Genomic DNA, 17,625 nt, shown 5'->3' on the forward strand with positions numbered 1-17,625 from the left:
GGGGGGGTATTGATTTTGTCACTTGGAAGTTGTAGTTGCTGGGATTTATAGTCACCTAGGATCAAAGAGCATTCTGAATTCCACCAATGATGGAATTGAACCAAACTTGGCACACAGAACTCCCATGACCAACAGAAAATACCTTGAGTTGTAGTTCACCTACATCCAGAGAGCACTGTGAACTCAAACAATGATGGATCAGGACCAAATTTGGCACAGATACTCAATATACCCAAATGTGAACACTGGTAGAGTTAGACATTTGGGAGTTGTAGTTACTGGGATTTATAGTTCACCTACAATCAAAGAGCATTCTGAACCCCAATGATAGAATTTGGCCAAACTTCCCACACAGAACTCTTATGACCAACAGAAAATACTGTGGTTTCTGATGGTCTTTGGCGACCCCTCTGACACTCTCTCATGATCTCCCCCCCCCCCCCCGGGGTCCCTATCCCCAGGTTGAGAAACACTGCCTTAGCAGGTCTGTGATAATAGGATGACTTGGAGATGTCTCATTTATAAGGTCATTGTATGTCGAAGTTGACCTGATGGCATTTATAACAATGTGGCTGCCGATATTGGCAATGTTAGGAGCAGGCATTGTGTAGTCCTGAAATTCATTCCAGATGAAAGACAGGACTCAATAGAAAAGACAATACTTAATAAGATGTAGGGCATCACAAAAAAGAGGAAGGCCACATATCAGGCGGATAGAAGCAATAGCCCTTAGTCTGCAAGACCTGAGCAAGGCTATTGAGGATAGAGTGACTTCGGTCTCTCGTTCATGAAATCACCATAAATTGAAGTCAACTTTCCAACAGAAATAAAAGAGGCAAGAGGCATAATCTCTGGCCCACAAGTGGGTTCCATTCAAGCCACAGTGGTCAAGAAGCTTCACCAAAGTGAACCTAGCAAGAGCCCAAGGCACTGAAAAGTAGAAGGCAGTTCTTTGAGTATGTCATAATATCCGACTCCATGTTTAAACCACTGGAATCATTTTTCGCCCTCGCAAAATCTCCTTGCTTTGCCATAGAAGGTGGGGTTGCTCTATTACCAGGAGAACGCAACCGCTTCCCACATGACCAGCCCTCACAGCTAATCCCAGTTGATGGTAGGGAGAGGCTGTTCTGGGAGCCAGCCATGTGGTTAAAATTGTATGCTGTGTATCCAACCCCCCTTTTCCACCCTTCGCATTTCTCCTTTTCTTTCCAGACATGCAAAAGTACTCTGTGCAGCCATAGATGTGTCTCTCAGCTCCAGTGCCTCTGCCTTTCCCTCTTTCCAGATGCTGACAGGCTCTGAATCAGCGGACGCCGAGAAGCAGCCTTCCTCCTATCTGCATGGAAACTGGACAAGGGATGAATAACAGACAGGGAGAAAGAGCAAAGTTGGTTATTTTTCTGGCACATGGATGCAATTATGCGGCGCGCATTCCAGAGGCGTTACTTTGAGTCCTGAGCAGGTCTGATTGCCGTTCCTGAGTGGGAAGACATTTAAAAAAGGGAAGAGAAGTCTCTCTCTCTCTCTCAGAGACGGAATGTCTGCGCTTTCCATCCTGTTTCTAGGTAAGTGGAGAGATTATATTTCAATGTGCTTTTGCAAAATATTCAACTGAACTTCCAAATGCAACAGCCTGCATTAAAGGTGGAGCTCTTTGACCACAAAGTTATTTAGGAAGGAAAAGCTTGTGTCAAAGTTTCTTGAGCAGGGAGACAATCTGTTTCCAATTTCTTTCATTTTTCATATTTACTTAGCAAAACAAAATAGTTAAACCCCTTTCTTTCCTCTGTCATCTTAAAGCATGCAACTGTTCCCCTACATGTATGGCTTTTCTTTGCATACAAGCTCTTCAACAGTTTGATACTTTGGTTGAAAAAAGCGTAAATGTTGGTTACGGGGTGTTTTTCTTTCTTTCTCTCACATACATATATTATGCAGAAGTTTGGAAAGAAGAGAACCTGAGATGAGTTTGTCTTTCGCAAATTTGAACAAAGAATCGTTGCTCCAGGATCGGTGGTCAATCTGCTTCACTTCTGTCGTAGTTTTGCGAATATTTCTGATATTGTGAAAGAGCCTATTGTTTCCAACTGGTATTGTAGAGAGCCATAAATGAGAAACAGATGTGGAGGGAGGAGGTCCAAAAAGAGGGTGATAGAAAAAGGAGGTGAAAGGGATAAGGCACAGCAATGGGGGAAGAATTCACCGAAGAAATAAATGGGAGAGGGAAATATAGAAGGAAACAAACGATGACCCAAATTGAAAGGGAGATGGAAATGAAGCAAGGGAAAGTAGGATACAAGAAAAGCAATAGTAATTTGACACATTGTATGCTAAAGAGATAGAAGGTCCAATCCACAAAATCAACAGGAACTAATGTTTTCCTGATCAAACTATCCACAAGACTTATAGGTTTGGAAATCTGTTATAGGTTTGGAAATGTGTTATAGGTTTGGAAATCTGTTTGGAAATCTTTTTGGCTCCAGAGCATGATCCAGAGCATGATCCAGAGAGAAGTACCTTGAAGAACTAGTTACCTTGAAGAACTAGTTATTTCAGTAGGAGGGATTTAAGCATGGGCTTGACATCATATAACTGAATTTAGCGTGCTGTCAAATTTCTTAACTTTGGTTGTATTGTGGCCATTGTTTATGGAGGATGAAAAATATCCACAGGAACTTGAAAAGGAAAAGTAACATTCGCACGAAAAGATGAAGTTATTGCAACTCCTTTGAAATAGAGAGAACGTTTACAACAAACACCGTTGTTACTTTTTGCAGTTGCTCCAGGACCGGTGGTCAATCTGCATTTACCAAGGGCAAACGAAGTTAGCAACAGCATGCCATGTCAGCAGTCTCCTTCCCTACCAATCCAAAGACACCACAGTCTGGAGAATCGCGCTTGGATTGACAAATAGATAGGTTTATAAGAAAGGGGAAACCCCCACTAAAGGGTCATATAAAGGCTGCCATGTCTTAATTTCTCAATTCAAAGACAGAAATTCCTTTCTGTCTTGGGAGAGTAAAGGAAGAAAAATATCACCCAAGGTATGGAGGAAGGAAGCAGAAGCAATGATGGGATTTAAGGTGCTATGAGCTTCTGACCAAATGAAACAGATGATATATGATCACCTACAACAGTGTTTCTCAACCTTCTTAATGCCGCGACCCCTTAATACAGTTCTTCATGTTGTGGAGATCCCCAACCATAAAATTATTTTCGATGCTACTTCACAACTGTAGTTTTGCTACTGTTATGAATCATTATAAAAATATCTGATATGCATGATATATTTGATACAAATACATGATATGCCCAAATTTGAATACTGGTGGGGTGGGGGTGGGGGCATAATTGATTTTGTCATTTGGGAGTTGTAGTTCCTGGTATTGATAGTTAACCTACAATCAAAGAGCATTCTGACTCCACCAATGAGGGGATTGAACCAAACTTGGCACACAGAACTCCCATGACCAAGAGTAAAATACTAGAAGGTTTGGTGGACATTGACCTTGAGTTTTGGAGTTGTAGTTCACCTACATCCAGAGAGCACTGTAGGCTCAAGCAATGATGGATCTGGACCAAATTTGGCACGGATACTCAATGTGCCCAAATGCAAACACTGGTGGAGTTTGGGGGGGGGGGGAATAGACTTTGACATTTGGGAGTTGTAGTTGCTGGGATTTATAGGTCACCTACAATCAAAGAGCATTCTGAATCCCACCAATGATAGAATTGGGCCAAACTTCCCATATGGAACCCTCATGACCAACAGAAAATACTGTGCCTTTGGTCACCCTTCTGACATCTCCACATGCCCACCCCCCCAGGGGTCCTCACACCCTGGTTGAGAAACGCTGACCTACAGAGATATCTTGCCTATGTTGTCTAGTTACTAAATTCATGTGGGTCTCATGTATACATAGTCTGAAGGTCATTTTATACACTGTATTTTAAATAATGTCGTGTGTTACACACATAGCTTGTGTACGCTGAACTATCAAAAAGCATAGGTCTCTCCATCCCAGCCAACCATGTGGACCATTTTGTATTTTGGAGGATTTTGGAATTCCAGATAAAGAATATTCAACATGAAGTGTTTTTAGAAGATTTTGGATTTTGAATTTCCTGAGAAGGGACGCTCAGGGGGAGTAGATATGAAATGTACTTGTTTTCCTACCAATTGTCTCTTCAAGGCTTTCTCTCTTGAGCAGCTCCAACCAAGCTCCTTGTCTTCTCTATTACTAGGCAGACTACACAGTACAGCTTGTGTTGCAAAAAAGTCTGTTGTGGTGGAAAGTGGAGGAATGTCACCTCGGGCATAACAATGATGACAGGAGGGGGGATTTGGGAATCGCTTATATCTCCCAACCTAAATCATGAGGCTGGCATTCAGTATCTGCACTTTTCCAAACATCTGCTTCCATCTAAAGACTGAAAAGACTTATGGAATACAGTTTGAAGGGATGGAGATAACGGTGATGAATGAGAGGGATTCCAAAAGGGATAAAACATCCCCTGGTTGCAGATAAGTAGTACAAGTGGAGTATCCCTTATTCAAAACGATTGGTGGAGATAAGTAGTACAAGTGGAGTATCCCTTATTCAAAACGATTAGGATCAGAAGTGTTTTGGATTTGGGTTTCTTTCGGATTTTGGATTATCTGGTTTTTGTGTGTGTGTGTGTGAGAGAGAAGTGACTTGAGAAACTGCAAGTCACTTCTGGTGTGAGAGAATTGGCTGTCTGCATGGATGTTTCCCAGGGGACGCCTGGATGTTTGATGTTTTACCATCCTGTGGGAGGCTTCTTTCATGTCCCCACATAAGGAGCTGGAGCTGACAGAGGAAACTCACCCGCTCTCCCTGAATTCGAACCTCTGACCTGTCAGTGAGCAGTCCTGCCGGCACGAGGGATTAACCCATTGCGCAACCGGGGGCTCCAATGCCTGAGTATCCAAATCTGTATGAATTGAGACATTTTGGAGATGAGACCTCAGCCTAGATACAAAATAATGCAAGTTTCAAGTACTCAAGATATGCACAATATCTTTAATAATGTTGTGCATGGAGCAAAGTTTGTATACACTGAACCAACACTGGACAGTTTTGAATTTCGTGTTATATCCAATTTTGGAATCCAGATAATGGATGCTCAACCTGGACAAGCTTCAAGGTATGCAACTAAACCAAAACTCTACTAGAGAAATAAACCTGGAAGGAAGGGATAAGCAAGCACAACGATGGCTGAATATATTCAATGATGAAAGGATGCTGACAGCTTGGTGCAGGAAAAGGAAAACCTGGTGGAATGGAGAACAGGGCGTTCTAAACAGAATCATAGCACACTGCAACTTCTTTCTTTTGTACTTTCCATATATTATGGTTCTTACCATTTATAACATCCAAGAATTAACCTAGATATAAGGGAAGGAATTATAAATGAGTATAGAAATCACACACTTCCAAACTCCTCTGAACAAGTCTCGCCAAAAACACCCTGTGACAGGGTCTCCTTAATGTCACCATAAGTCCAGACAGGCCAATATTGGTAAGGTACAGATTTTGAAATGCCAAGGCTCAATACTGTGGAAGTTGTAGTTATGGTGAGACACAAACCCTCTTTGGCAGAGAAGACTAAAGATTTTGTAAAACTAAGATTCCCATAACTTCACAGCATTCAGCTATGACAGCTAAAGCGTTTTGTTTTTTCATGTCAGGAGCGACTTGAGAAACTGCAAGTCGCTTCTGGTGTGAGTTAATTGGCCGTCTGCAAGGATGTTGCCCAGGAGACACCAGGAGGTTTTGATGTTTTATCATCCTTGTGAGAGGCTTCTCTCATGTCCCAACATGGGAAGCTGGAGCTGACAGAGGGAGCTCATCCGCACTGTCCCTGGATTCGAACCTCTGACCTGTTGGTCTTCAGTCCTGCCGGCACAAGGGTTTAACCCATTGCACCACCAGGGGATCCATAGCTAAAGTGGTGTCAAACTGCATCAATTCTATAGAGCAGATGCAGCCATTGGCATTCTGGACAAGTTCTCTCTCCCTAAAAAGGGCACCGAAAGCTGGACAAAGAGTGTCCCAGTCATAGCAGCTAACTCATAGGCATAGTGCTGGATCCAACAGCCATAAACTGATCTTTGTGAAGTGATATGATCCCATCTAGAGCAAGAGTGAAACGCAGTCCTAGATTGGCTTTCCTACCAACCAACAGAACTGATGTCTTCTCTGGATTGACCATCAGTGTCTACACCCAATTCAGGATTTGCCTATATTCAGTCAAGAATCCAGGATTCCATAGCTTTCCTGGCATCAGTTGTGTAAGAGAGATGGAGATGAGTATCATCAGAATACAGATGACACCAGGTCTCAAAATTCTGATAAATTTTAAATGTCAAGTACAACCTCTATATGTGCCAGAGGTTACATTCCTGATTTTAAACTGGAAACAGAAAGCTGTGAATTATATTGAAATGGACAGCTTCTGCCAAAGTTTGATTGGAAGACCACCATAACAACTAGATCCTCCAATACAAGTCTGCCCAAGTTGTATTGGAGGACCTAGAAAATTCCTAGAGATATCCTCTCTAAGAATTTGTTAGGTCCTCCAGTGTGATTCTGTGGGAGCTTCCAGAAGAAGCATACATACCATTACCTGGAGGACCCATAAAGTTCCTCAAGAGGACATAATTTGTCAGATATAGGCAGGTGCTGGCTCCATTGGTGGCACTGAGTACACTATTTAGACCAGTATTTCTCAACCTTCCTAATGCCGCGACCCCTTAATACAGTTCCTCATGTTGTGGTGACCCCCAACCATAACATTATTTTCACTGCTTCTTCATAACTGTAATGTTGTTACTGTTCTGAATTGTAATGTAAATACCTGGTATGTATGATGTATTTTCATTCACTGGACCAAATTTGGCACAAATACCTAATATGCCCAAATTCAAATGCTGGTGGGATGGGGGCAGGATTGATTTTGTTAACTGAGAGTTATAGTTGCTGGGATTTATAGTTCACCTACAATCAAAGAGCATTCTGAACTCCACTAATGGTGGAATTGAACCAATATTGCTACACAGAACTCCCATGACCAACAGAAAATACTGGAGGGGTTTGGTGGGCATTGACGTTGAGTTTTGGATTTGTAGTTTACCTACATTCAGAGAGCACTGTGGACTCAAACAATGATGGATCAAAATTTGGCACAAATACCCAATACACCCAAATTTGAATACTGGTGGGGTGGGGGAGAGAGGTTTATTTTGTCATGTGGGATTTGTATTTGCTGGGATTTATAGTTCACCTACAATCAAAGAGCATTCTGAACTCCACCAACAATGGAATAGGGCCAAACTTCCCACACAGAACACCCATAACCAATAGAAAATAGTGTTTTCTGGTGGTCTTTGGTGACCCCTCTGACACCCCCTTGCAACCCCCCCCCCAGGGGTCCTGACCCCATGTTGAAAAACACGGATTTAGACCATTGTAAAGTTAGTACTAAAAAGTGACCACTTGTGGAACTATTCCTAGCATTTCCCTCACAATTGGGGCCATGGAGAATCCTTTGAAACCTAGGTATGATAGGTTATATGGGTGGCGCATGCATTCCAATTACACTTGCATTTCAAATACCGATTATAAGAAGACTCCTGGATCCTTCTCTCTTAGCTGTTCCATATCCTTAGGACACACGTAGCAGAGGAGGGTGGCACTCTCCCATTCTATGCTTATTTATAAGACATGGACTGGCTGCTTTCTGCAGCTCACTCTATAGAAATCTTTAAAAAAAAAAAGAAATAAGAAGAGCCTTGATAAAAATTTCAAAGGCTACGGAAACGTTTTAATACAGAAATGAATTCTCTATCCGAGGAAGAATGGGAAGGCGTGTGAAGCAACAGCACAAAAGAACATATCCCTGCTATCAAAGAGAGCCTCGAAAAGCAAGCCGAAGCATCTCACCAAGCACTCTTTCCTTTCCATTTCATTCTTCTCCCCCCCCCCCCCCCAAAAAAAATCACAGGGTTTTCAACCTTGAAGGCAAATCACTTTGTGACTTCATTGTTTAAATTTAGGTTTTGTTTTGCGAGGAGATCGTTAGACTTCAAGCAAAAGCCTCAGAGCCCAGGGACTGTCACTTCACATTACTTCCAGTGCCACTTCCAATTATTTCCAATCGCCATTCCAGAGATAAGGAGGAAACGGAGCCAGATTCCCCAGCATCAGGCTATATTTAAACATTCCCCATGCACAAAAGAACCATTGACCAAAGTGCTGCCAGGAGGGAGAGATGGGGAAAGGCGCCCGCCCGTCGTGGGATGAACCTGGGCTCACTCAAAACAAACTCAAACAAGAACATCTAAACTAAATGTGCAAATAGTGGCACCACTAGAAGGGTGCAGACATCACCAGGTGTTGCCATCAGGGAGATTACAAAAAAACGATGGTCTATAAAAAAGCTGTGCAGTGTTTCGGAGGAAATTGGTTTTTTTATTTACAAAACTATCCCTGTAGTTAGCTATAACCATTAAATTATTTTTCATAAGCCCAGTTTACATATACTGTATGATGTGGTTGCTCAAACGCTAGGCAAATTGTATTGTCGAAGGCTTTCATGGCCGGAATCCATGGGTTGTTGTAGGTTTTTCCAGGCTATATGGCCATGTTCTGGAGGCAATTTCACTTTCTGATTCTTCTAAAGTACTTTGGTCAGAACTGTGATTATGACCCAATTGCAATGATGCTTTGAATAATAATAATCATCATCACCATCATTATCATCATCATCATCATCATCATCATCATCATCATCATATAAAACTTTATTTATATTCTGCTCTATCTCTCCAAAGGGACACAGGGCAGATACCAAACATAAAAGGAAAGGGTTGTTGTAGGTTTTTTCGGGCTATATGGCCATGTTCTAGAGGCATTTCTCCTGGCGTTTCGCCTGCATCTATGGCAAGCATCCTCAGAGGTAGTGAGGTCTGTTGGAACTAGGAAAGAGGATTTATATATATGTGGAATGACCAGAGTGAGACAAAGGACTCTTGTCTACTGGAGCTAGGTGTGAATGTTTCAACTGACCACCTTGATTAGCATTTGATTGCCTGGCAGTGCCTGGAGCAATCTTTTGTTGAGAGGTGGTTAGATGTCCTTGTTTGTTTCCTCTCTGTTGTTGTGCTGTTCTAATTTTAGAGTTTTTTTAATACTGGTAACCAGATTTTGTTCATTTTCATGGTCTCTTCCTTTCTGTCGAAATTGTCCACATGCTTGTGGATTTCAATGGCTTCTCTGTGTAGTCTGACATGGTGGTTGTTGGTGTGGTCCTGCATTTCTGTGTTCTCAAATAATATGCTGTGTCCAGGCTGGTTCATCAGCTAATGCTAATGAAGGTGGTCAGTTGAAACATTCACACCTAGCTCTAGCAGAGAAAAGCTCTTTGCCCCACCCCAGCCATTCCACAGATATATAAACCCATTGTCCTAATTCCAACAGACCTCACTACCTCTGAGGATGCTTGCCATAGATGCAGGCCAAACATCAGGAGAAATGCCTCTAGAACATGGCTCTATAGCCTGAAAAAACCCACAAGAACCTAATAATAATAATAATAATAATAATAATAATAATAATAATAATAATCTTTTTATATATTCTGCTCTATCTCCCCAAAGGGACTCGGGGCAGATTCCAAACACAAAAGGCAAACATTCAATGCCCAAATACAACAACAATACATCCATACTAACAAAATGTATACAACCCAACATATAAATACGAATTATAACTTAACAAACTAAAATTACAGAAAAAGCACAGACTGTTATAATAGAGATAACACAAAACATCAAACATCAAACATCAAATGGAAACAATAATTTCCATTTGAATGACATGGCTTCATCCAAAGGCAGTTGTTTTTCATTGCCGCTGGGTTTTATCGTCACTGACATGATGATGATAATGATGATGATTATTATTATTCCTTGCCTTGTCTCTCTAAAATAGCATTTCTCAACCTGGGGATCGGGACCCTGAGGAGGATCGTGAGGGGGTGTCAAAAGGGTCACCAAAGACCCTCAGAAAACACAGTATTTTTCCTTGGTCATGGGAGTTCTGTGTAGCAATATTGGTTCAATTCCATCATTGGTGAGGTTCAGAAGGCTTTTTGATTGTAGTATGGTTGTAATATGGTAATTTTGTGGATATTTTTTGTTAAACTTTTAACTCACTCAGATAATAAGGTACTTCTTACGTTCTTTGGCAAGTGTGCGTTTTGGCTTGTGCACAAGTTCCCTTTGGCCAATCCGAGTTCAGCTTGGCTGGATGGTGGTAATGGTAAGGGCTCAGCCATAATGTACAGTATTTTTGTCCATTATGGGACCACATGGCAGCTGATCACGGCTCCTCCCCTATTCAGTACCACACAGTGCGGAGAAGCTGCCACGTGCTCCTCACAAGGGGTTTCCCTGTTAGCCCTGAACACCGTGGCATGTCTTATGCAAGCTGCTTCATTAACCTTGTTCTTCAAACTCAGACGTCCTTGAAAGGAAGATAGGAAAGGGTCCCAGGAGGGGTGTTTCTTCAACCCTGTTCTTCAAACTAGACTCCCTTGAAAGGAAGATAGGAAAGGGTCCGAGGATGGGTGTTTCTTTAACCCTGTTCTTCATATCCAGACTCCCTTGCAAGGAAGAAAGGAAAGGGTCCCAGGAGGGGTGTTTCCTTAACCCCATTCTTCAAACCCAGAGCCCCTTGAAAGGAAGATAGGAAAGGGTCCAAGGAGGAGTATTTCCTTAACCCCTTTCTTCAAACCCAGACCCCCTTGAAAGTAAGAAAGGAAAAGGTCCCAGGAGGGGGTGTTTCCTTAACCCCATTCTTCAAACCCAGACCCCTTTGAAAGGAAGATAGGAAAGGGTCTCCGGAGGGGTGTTTCCTTAACCCCATTCTTCAAACCCAGACCCCTTTGAAAGCAAGATAGGAAAGGGTCTCCGGAGGGGTGTTTCCTTAACCCCATTCTTTAAACCCAGAGCCCCTTGAAAGGAAGATAGGAAAGGGTCCTAGGAGGGGTGTTTTATTAACCCCGTTTTTCAAACCCAGACTCCCTTGAAAGGAAGATAGGAAAGGATACCAGGAATGGAAAGAGGAGCCTCGTAAGTTCCCTATTTCCACAAAGGAGCCACAACTTCCCAGATCTTTTGGCTGAGGACTGGAAACAGCTATTTGGCAACCCGCTCGTTTTCAGGAGGCACGCATAAACGGATCCACAGGTCTCTCAGAATTCAGCCAGCAGAAACGAATTGAGGTTCAGCCGAAAAGCATAAGCCTAGTGCACTTAATACCAACTGAGTCAGATATGGCAGCTCATGCTTCCATACTCTGTTGCAACACAGTTCCCCTCAGTCATAGACAAAATGGTGAGGAATCATAGGCAATACAGTCCAAACTACAGGCTCACCCTGCTTTTATTATTACTGTTGGTCAAGCCTCTCAGTAAATTATAACAAATTGGTGAACCAATGGGGATGGAGTGTTATTATGACTCAGTTCAGATGTCAACCCATCCTTGGCTTTAAGGAGACAGATTTTAGAAAATTTAAGAGAAAGAGACAGGAATGTGGCAATTTACAGACAAACTGGCTTTACCATAGCGTGAGATTTTGCAACGAAGACTCTCATTTCATCAGATATCCAGACACTCTTTGTTACGCAACATCTGCTTAAAGCACAGCTACTGTTTCTCACCTTTTTTAATAGTTTCAGAAGATACGTACTTCTATAGCAGCCAACTTAATTAATAGATTGCAACTTCTGATTGCACAATCTCATTAATTCTAACCTCTTCAGGGATAAAAAGAACGGAGGCCAACATCTGGCTTCTAACCATTTTAGATGTTCCCTCCAGCTGGATCTGAAGCAAGCTAAAACTTGCAGAGAGAACTAAAAACAAGACTTAGCTAATGATAGATTGGGATATTCAAGAGAAAAGAATAAAGCCCAAACTCTGTTTATTTGATGTGGAACAAACAGGCCTTCTCAGCCTTGAGAGGAAGAAAACCTTTCCCTTCCCTTTAGGACCTTATCACGTACACTTATACCCCTTCACAGACACTCTTTGCCTGTTGGTGCTTTTGGGTTCTATCACATAAGGCAATATTTGTTTCTTTGGATACTCGAAGGGAAAAAAATCCACCATGAGTCCATTTTGAAAAATGGGAAATAATCACTATGCATTCCAAAAGGATAGTTTTTTAAATGTATGATGGTTAGACCCATCTGCAACCCATCCTCTGTGCTGGTTTTGTGTCTTTTGGAGTGCGTTTTGAATGTGGTCTTTTCATCTTGCTCGATTCTCCTTTGCCGAAATGGCGGGCAGGATACTTCTGGTGGCAGTCAGAGAAAGACCATACATAAAGCCATACATGTTTTCCACTTTCCCATGATTGTTTCCTTCTTATTTTATTTTTAAATCTTGGAACTGTGGAGCTCCATAGCAACAAAAAGATGGTGATGTTTCTCCGTTGCGATGGAGGCCATATATTTGCATTGTTGTGCAAGATCTGTCCAAAATGTCTTTCTAAAGGAAGGCTGTGATGTAGGGAAACATGGCATGGATTGGGAAGAGGCATCTATTGAACTTCATGATAAATCTGATGCACATTGTTTTATGAGTTATAGAAAAGCAATAATTGTGTGAGAGAAGTTGAGCAGAGTCCTCACTTAGCATTCTTAAATAATGGCGCACCTATATGAAAATGCATTTATTGAGGTGTGTGGCTTTTGTGTGTGTGTGTGTGTCAGGAACGACTTGGAAAACTGCAATTCACTTCTGGTGTGGGAAAACTGGCCATCTGCAAGGACGTTGTCCAGGGTATGACCGGATGTTTTGATGTTTTACCCTTCTTGGTGGGAGGCTTTTCTCATGCTCCCACATGAGATGGAGCTGACAATGGGAGCTCATCTGCACTCTCCCTGGATTCGAACCTCCAACCTTTCAGTCTTCAGTCCTGCCAGTACAAGGGTTTACCCTTGTGCCACCAGGTGTGTTTGACAATGGGTAAAACCTTCAGGTGCAGCTGAAGCCAACATGGACTATTTCTTGTTCACTAGTGTCATATAGACACCAGTAAATAGTCAGTGCCCCGTGGCACTTGTCTTAGGATGGATGTTTGGTGTTTTGAAAAATAACATTTATAACCATTTGGAGATCATAACCTTTTGGAAACGCATGATCTTTCAGAGAAGAGCCAAAAAACGATTTGAGTAGAATCTTCTCAAGCGGTACACAACCAGATGCTTTTATGCAAGGCAATTTGGCTTTCAGTTGTTAGATTGACAACCTGTTGTCTCTGATCTGTTAGGAAACAGAGAATACACCAGTGCACAAAATAGCAGTGCTTCAGAAGTGTTTTTCAGTTGCCCAAAAATACATCTACTTTCCTATAAAACAACTTGTTTTATATTATGCACTCAAGAGACAAAATGAAGTAGAATTTGGTAAACAATAACATATTTGGTTTACCCACAACTTCATGCATTCAGCATACACAAGTACACAACTTATCAGTCCAGTTACAGATATGCTTGAGAAATCTCTGTGTGCAGATGGCACAGGGCATTGTCTTACAATCAACAACAGGCAAGTGTTGGTCTGAGCAGTCCCAAAGTCTGAAGTCTAAAATGGAGTCTGAGGTCTGTGCAGTCTCCGAGTGGATCATGTAGTCTGCAGCCCCTTCCACAACTTCTCTGGAAAACATAGAGCAAGGAAAGAAAGCTGCATGTCAGAACATTCAATAAGTAAGGAACAGGATTATAAACTAACACATTACTAGAGGAGGCTTGAAGAAGGTTGTAATTTCCAACATGGTGTGATATGAAATACCTCCTTGGGCACTGTCCAAAAGAAAGCATATTCATGCATAACCCCAAGCTCCACATCCATGATTTGAAGTAAGGGCTAACACATTTAAATGCTAAGACTTCTGACTCTGGAATACTACAAATCGTGTGAAGGACCTACAAGGGTTGAATGAAAGGTAATGCCTCCACCTTCGTAACTCTTCAACAGATGGCAGTACTGGTATGTGGCAGGTACTGGCTTGTTCAGTAGACTCTTCTCTACAGCTCCATTTTGGCGGGTAGCCTTAGCATTGAATAGTTGTGATGTTAAAGTGCAAAGTATGGAACCCTATGCAGACGGTCAGTCAATGCGACTTAAGCAACGAGCAGTCATTGAATTCTTGACAGCAGAAGATGTCACCCCAAAGGAGATTCATCAGAGAATGCAAGCCGTTTATGGTGATTGTGTTGATGTGAGTACTGTGCATTGTTGGGCAAGTAAGTTTAAAGATATTGAGGTGGGAACATCTGATTTGTGTGACAAACAAAGAGTTGGATGTCCTGTGACAGCAACCACCGAGTTTCACAAGTAAAAGGTTGACAGATTCAGGACGATGGTTGTATCACTCAGAGAGAAATTTCAAGCATAATCGGCATTTCACAAGAACGTGTGGGTCACATTATTGCTTTGCTTGGCTATCGGAAGATCTGTGCATGATGGGTACCCAGGATGAGAGAACTGTGAGACGCTGGTTGCAGAAACAGAATGTCGACGTCTTCTGTGATGGCTTCAGAAAACTTGTTCATCGTTGGCAGAAATTTATCCAATTGTCTGGTGATTATGTGGAACAGTGAGTAGAACTCGAGTTCTGTTATAGAACTCCAGTATGCTGATGACAACGTCATCTGTGTGCATTCAGAAGAAAGCCTACAAGCCACTCTAAACACCTTCACAGAAGCATACGAGAAGCTTGGCCTCTCATTGAACATCGAGAAAACCAAAGTCCAGAGATACAGCTTAATGGTGTAACATTCGAAAATGTTGACCATTTCCGCTACCTTGGCAGCCCCCTCTCCACCAAAGTCAACATTGACACCAAAATACAACATCGCCTGAGCTCTGCGAGTGCAGCACTTTTCCGAATGAAGCAGAAAGTGTTTGAGGACATCCGCAGGGAGACCAAGGTGCTTGTTTATAAAGCTATTGTCCTCCTAACCCTGCTATACGCCTGCAAGACGTGGTCTATCTACAGACATCACATGCAACTTCTAGAATGATTCCATCAGCGCTGCCTCTGAAAAATCCCACAAATCTCCTGGGAAGACAAGCGGACAAATGTCAGCGTGCTGGAAGAAGCAAAGACCACCAGCATTGATGCGATGGTCCTCCACCATCAACACTGCTGGACTGGCCATGTTGTCCGGATGCCCGGCCGCTGTCTCCCAAAGCAGTTGCTCTACTCCGAACTCAAGAATGGAAAATGGAATGTTGGAGGACAGGAAAAGAGATTTAAAGATGGGCTCAAAGCCAACCTTAAAAACTCTGGCATAGACACTGAGAACTGGGAAGCCCTGGCCCTTGAGCACTCCAGTTGGCAGTCAGCTGTGACCAGCAGTGCTGCAGAATTTGAAGGAGCACGAATGGAGGGTGAAAGAGAGAAACATGCCAAGAGGAAGGCATATCAAGCCAATCCCAACCGGGACTGCCTTCCACCTGGAAACTGATGCCCTCACTGTGGTAGTTAAAGAGCATATTCTAAGGATTATTTATGCGTTCCAAACCCAAGTAACGAAGGTGGAGGCCTAACTTTTCATTCAACCCTCGTAGAAAGTGTCTAAAGAGGATATTGTTCTTACTTTATTATTTTTGGATACAGATAAATGAAACTAGACATTCCTCCCACAGATATGGGAGCCATACTATGTTATATTCGTAGATTCAACTTTTAGAAGTAAGCCACAGGAAACAGCAGTGCCACTTTTCTTGTGAATGCTAGGCTACATGAATGCTAAAAGCCCGAGGCATCAAACATTTACATTTGCCCTAAAGGCACTTCCAAAAGCAAGGCAATGAATTTACTCTATACCTCGCCTCTAAATATGGCAAATTCAATAGGGAAAATAGTAACAGCCATTAAAATATATGACAATGGTTTTTGTTTGCTGGGTTTATTCAAACAGACTTAAACAAACATGGAATTTAGATATCAGATTTCAAACTACTGCTGAAAAAAGGCGATCCACGTGAATCCAGATTCAAAGAATGATATATCACAACATTGAATAGAGATATAGTTTGGTGAAAATAGAATAAATATCAGTATTATCAAGCCACCATTTCCTTTCAGTGGTCTATGCTTTACCAAAATGGCAAATTTTGAAATTAGATTTCAAAAGAAAATTGGGAGTTCTAAAAGAATGCAAAGGATTGCAAGGAAGATGGTGCTGAAATTGCAAGCCATTATAGCAGCAGGGAGAAAGTTTGAGACTCCAAGGTCACATGCTTTGGGGCTAATGATCCCGTAATGCACATTCATTCCCCCACTAATTACATGGACTTGGCTCTCCAATTTAGCAATGCCCTGGGCACACTGCTGTCGTCCTGGGCTAGTGGATGCATATCCATTAGTAACTAAGCCTACTAAAAGACACAGGGCATACTCATTCCTTGCTGCGGGTTTTCTTCAGCATATGGCTGAGGCTTTTAACCATTTGTGGGGATGGATATTTACCAAAACAAGTTCTGTATATTTGCACGCCATGGACACTTTCTGTGTGTGTCAGGAGCAACTTGAGAAACTGCAAGTCGCTTCTGGTGTGAGAGAATTGGCATTCTGCAAGGACATTGCCCAGGGAATGCCCAAATGTTGTTATGATGCTTTACCATCTTTTTGGGAAGCTTACTTATATATTATTTACTAGCTGTCCCCTGCCACGCGTTGCTGTGGCCGAGTCTGGTGATCTGGAAAATAAAGTAATGAGAAAGTGCTGGTTTTTAATATATGTAATTCCTTTATGCTTGTAGGTAAAGCAGTATTTCTTGCTGTTTCTTTGTCAGTGTTGATGTGGAGATTGTTTGGTTTGCCTACTCGGAAACATGCAACATATAATTGTCCTTCTTTAGGGGTCCCTTTCAAATCTAGGATATTATATCTGTGTGTGTGTGAATTATATATATCTATCTATATCTATGGCTGGATGGCTCTTTGTCAGGAGGGCTTTGATTACGTTTTCTTGCCCTGGTGAAGGGAGTTGGACTGGATGACCTTAAGTATTTTCTGTTGGTCATGGGGCTTCTGTGTGGGAAGTTTGCCCCAAATCTGCCATTTGTGGGGATCAAAATGCTCTTTGATTGTAGGTGAATTATAAATCCCAGTAACTACAACTCCCAAATGTCAAGGTATATTTCCCCCAAACTCAATCTGTGTTCATATTTGGGCATATGGAATATTTGTGCCAAGTTTGGTCCAGATCCATCATTGTTTGAGTCCACAGTGGTCTCTGGATATAGGTGAACTACAACTCCCAAACTCAAGGTCAATGCCCACCAAACCCTTCTAGTGTTTTCCGTTGGTCATGGGAGTCCTGTGTGTCACCTTTGGTTCAATTCCATCATTGATGGAGTTCAGAATGCTCTTTGATTGTAAGTGAACTATAAATCCCAGCAGCTACAACTCCCAAATGACAAAATCATATTTTTTTTAAGTGATGGTCACTCCTTGTGTTGTGAGACGTTTTGTTGCTAAATTTGGTGTGATTTCGTTCATTGGTTCTTTTG

General features: G+C 42.1%; 1 protein-coding gene across 2 annotated transcripts in view; it reads left to right on the plus strand.

The window, feature by feature from the left end:
* Nucleotides 1-1,030: 1,030 nt before the first annotated feature.
* Nucleotides 1,031-17,625, plus strand: part of CLMP (CXADR like membrane protein) — a 67,413-nt gene continuing 50,818 nt past the window's right edge. The window contains exons 1-2 of one of the 2 annotated variants that reach the window (XM_060787160.2): nt 1,031-1,114; nt 1,289-1,568. In XM_060787160.2, the coding sequence (XP_060643143.2) occupies nt 1,541-1,568 (28 nt within the window). In that variant the 5' untranslated portion in view covers nt 1,031-1,114; nt 1,289-1,540. Of the gene's footprint in view, nt 1,115-1,163; nt 1,569-17,625 lie in introns of those variants that run through there. The other variant, XM_067470769.1, reaches the window with a different exon arrangement.

Source organism: Anolis sagrei, chromosome 7 (assembly GCF_037176765.1).
Source record: "Anolis sagrei isolate rAnoSag1 chromosome 7, rAnoSag1.mat, whole genome shotgun sequence".
Taxonomy (NCBI): Eukaryota; Metazoa; Chordata; class Lepidosauria; order Squamata; family Dactyloidae; genus Anolis; species Anolis sagrei.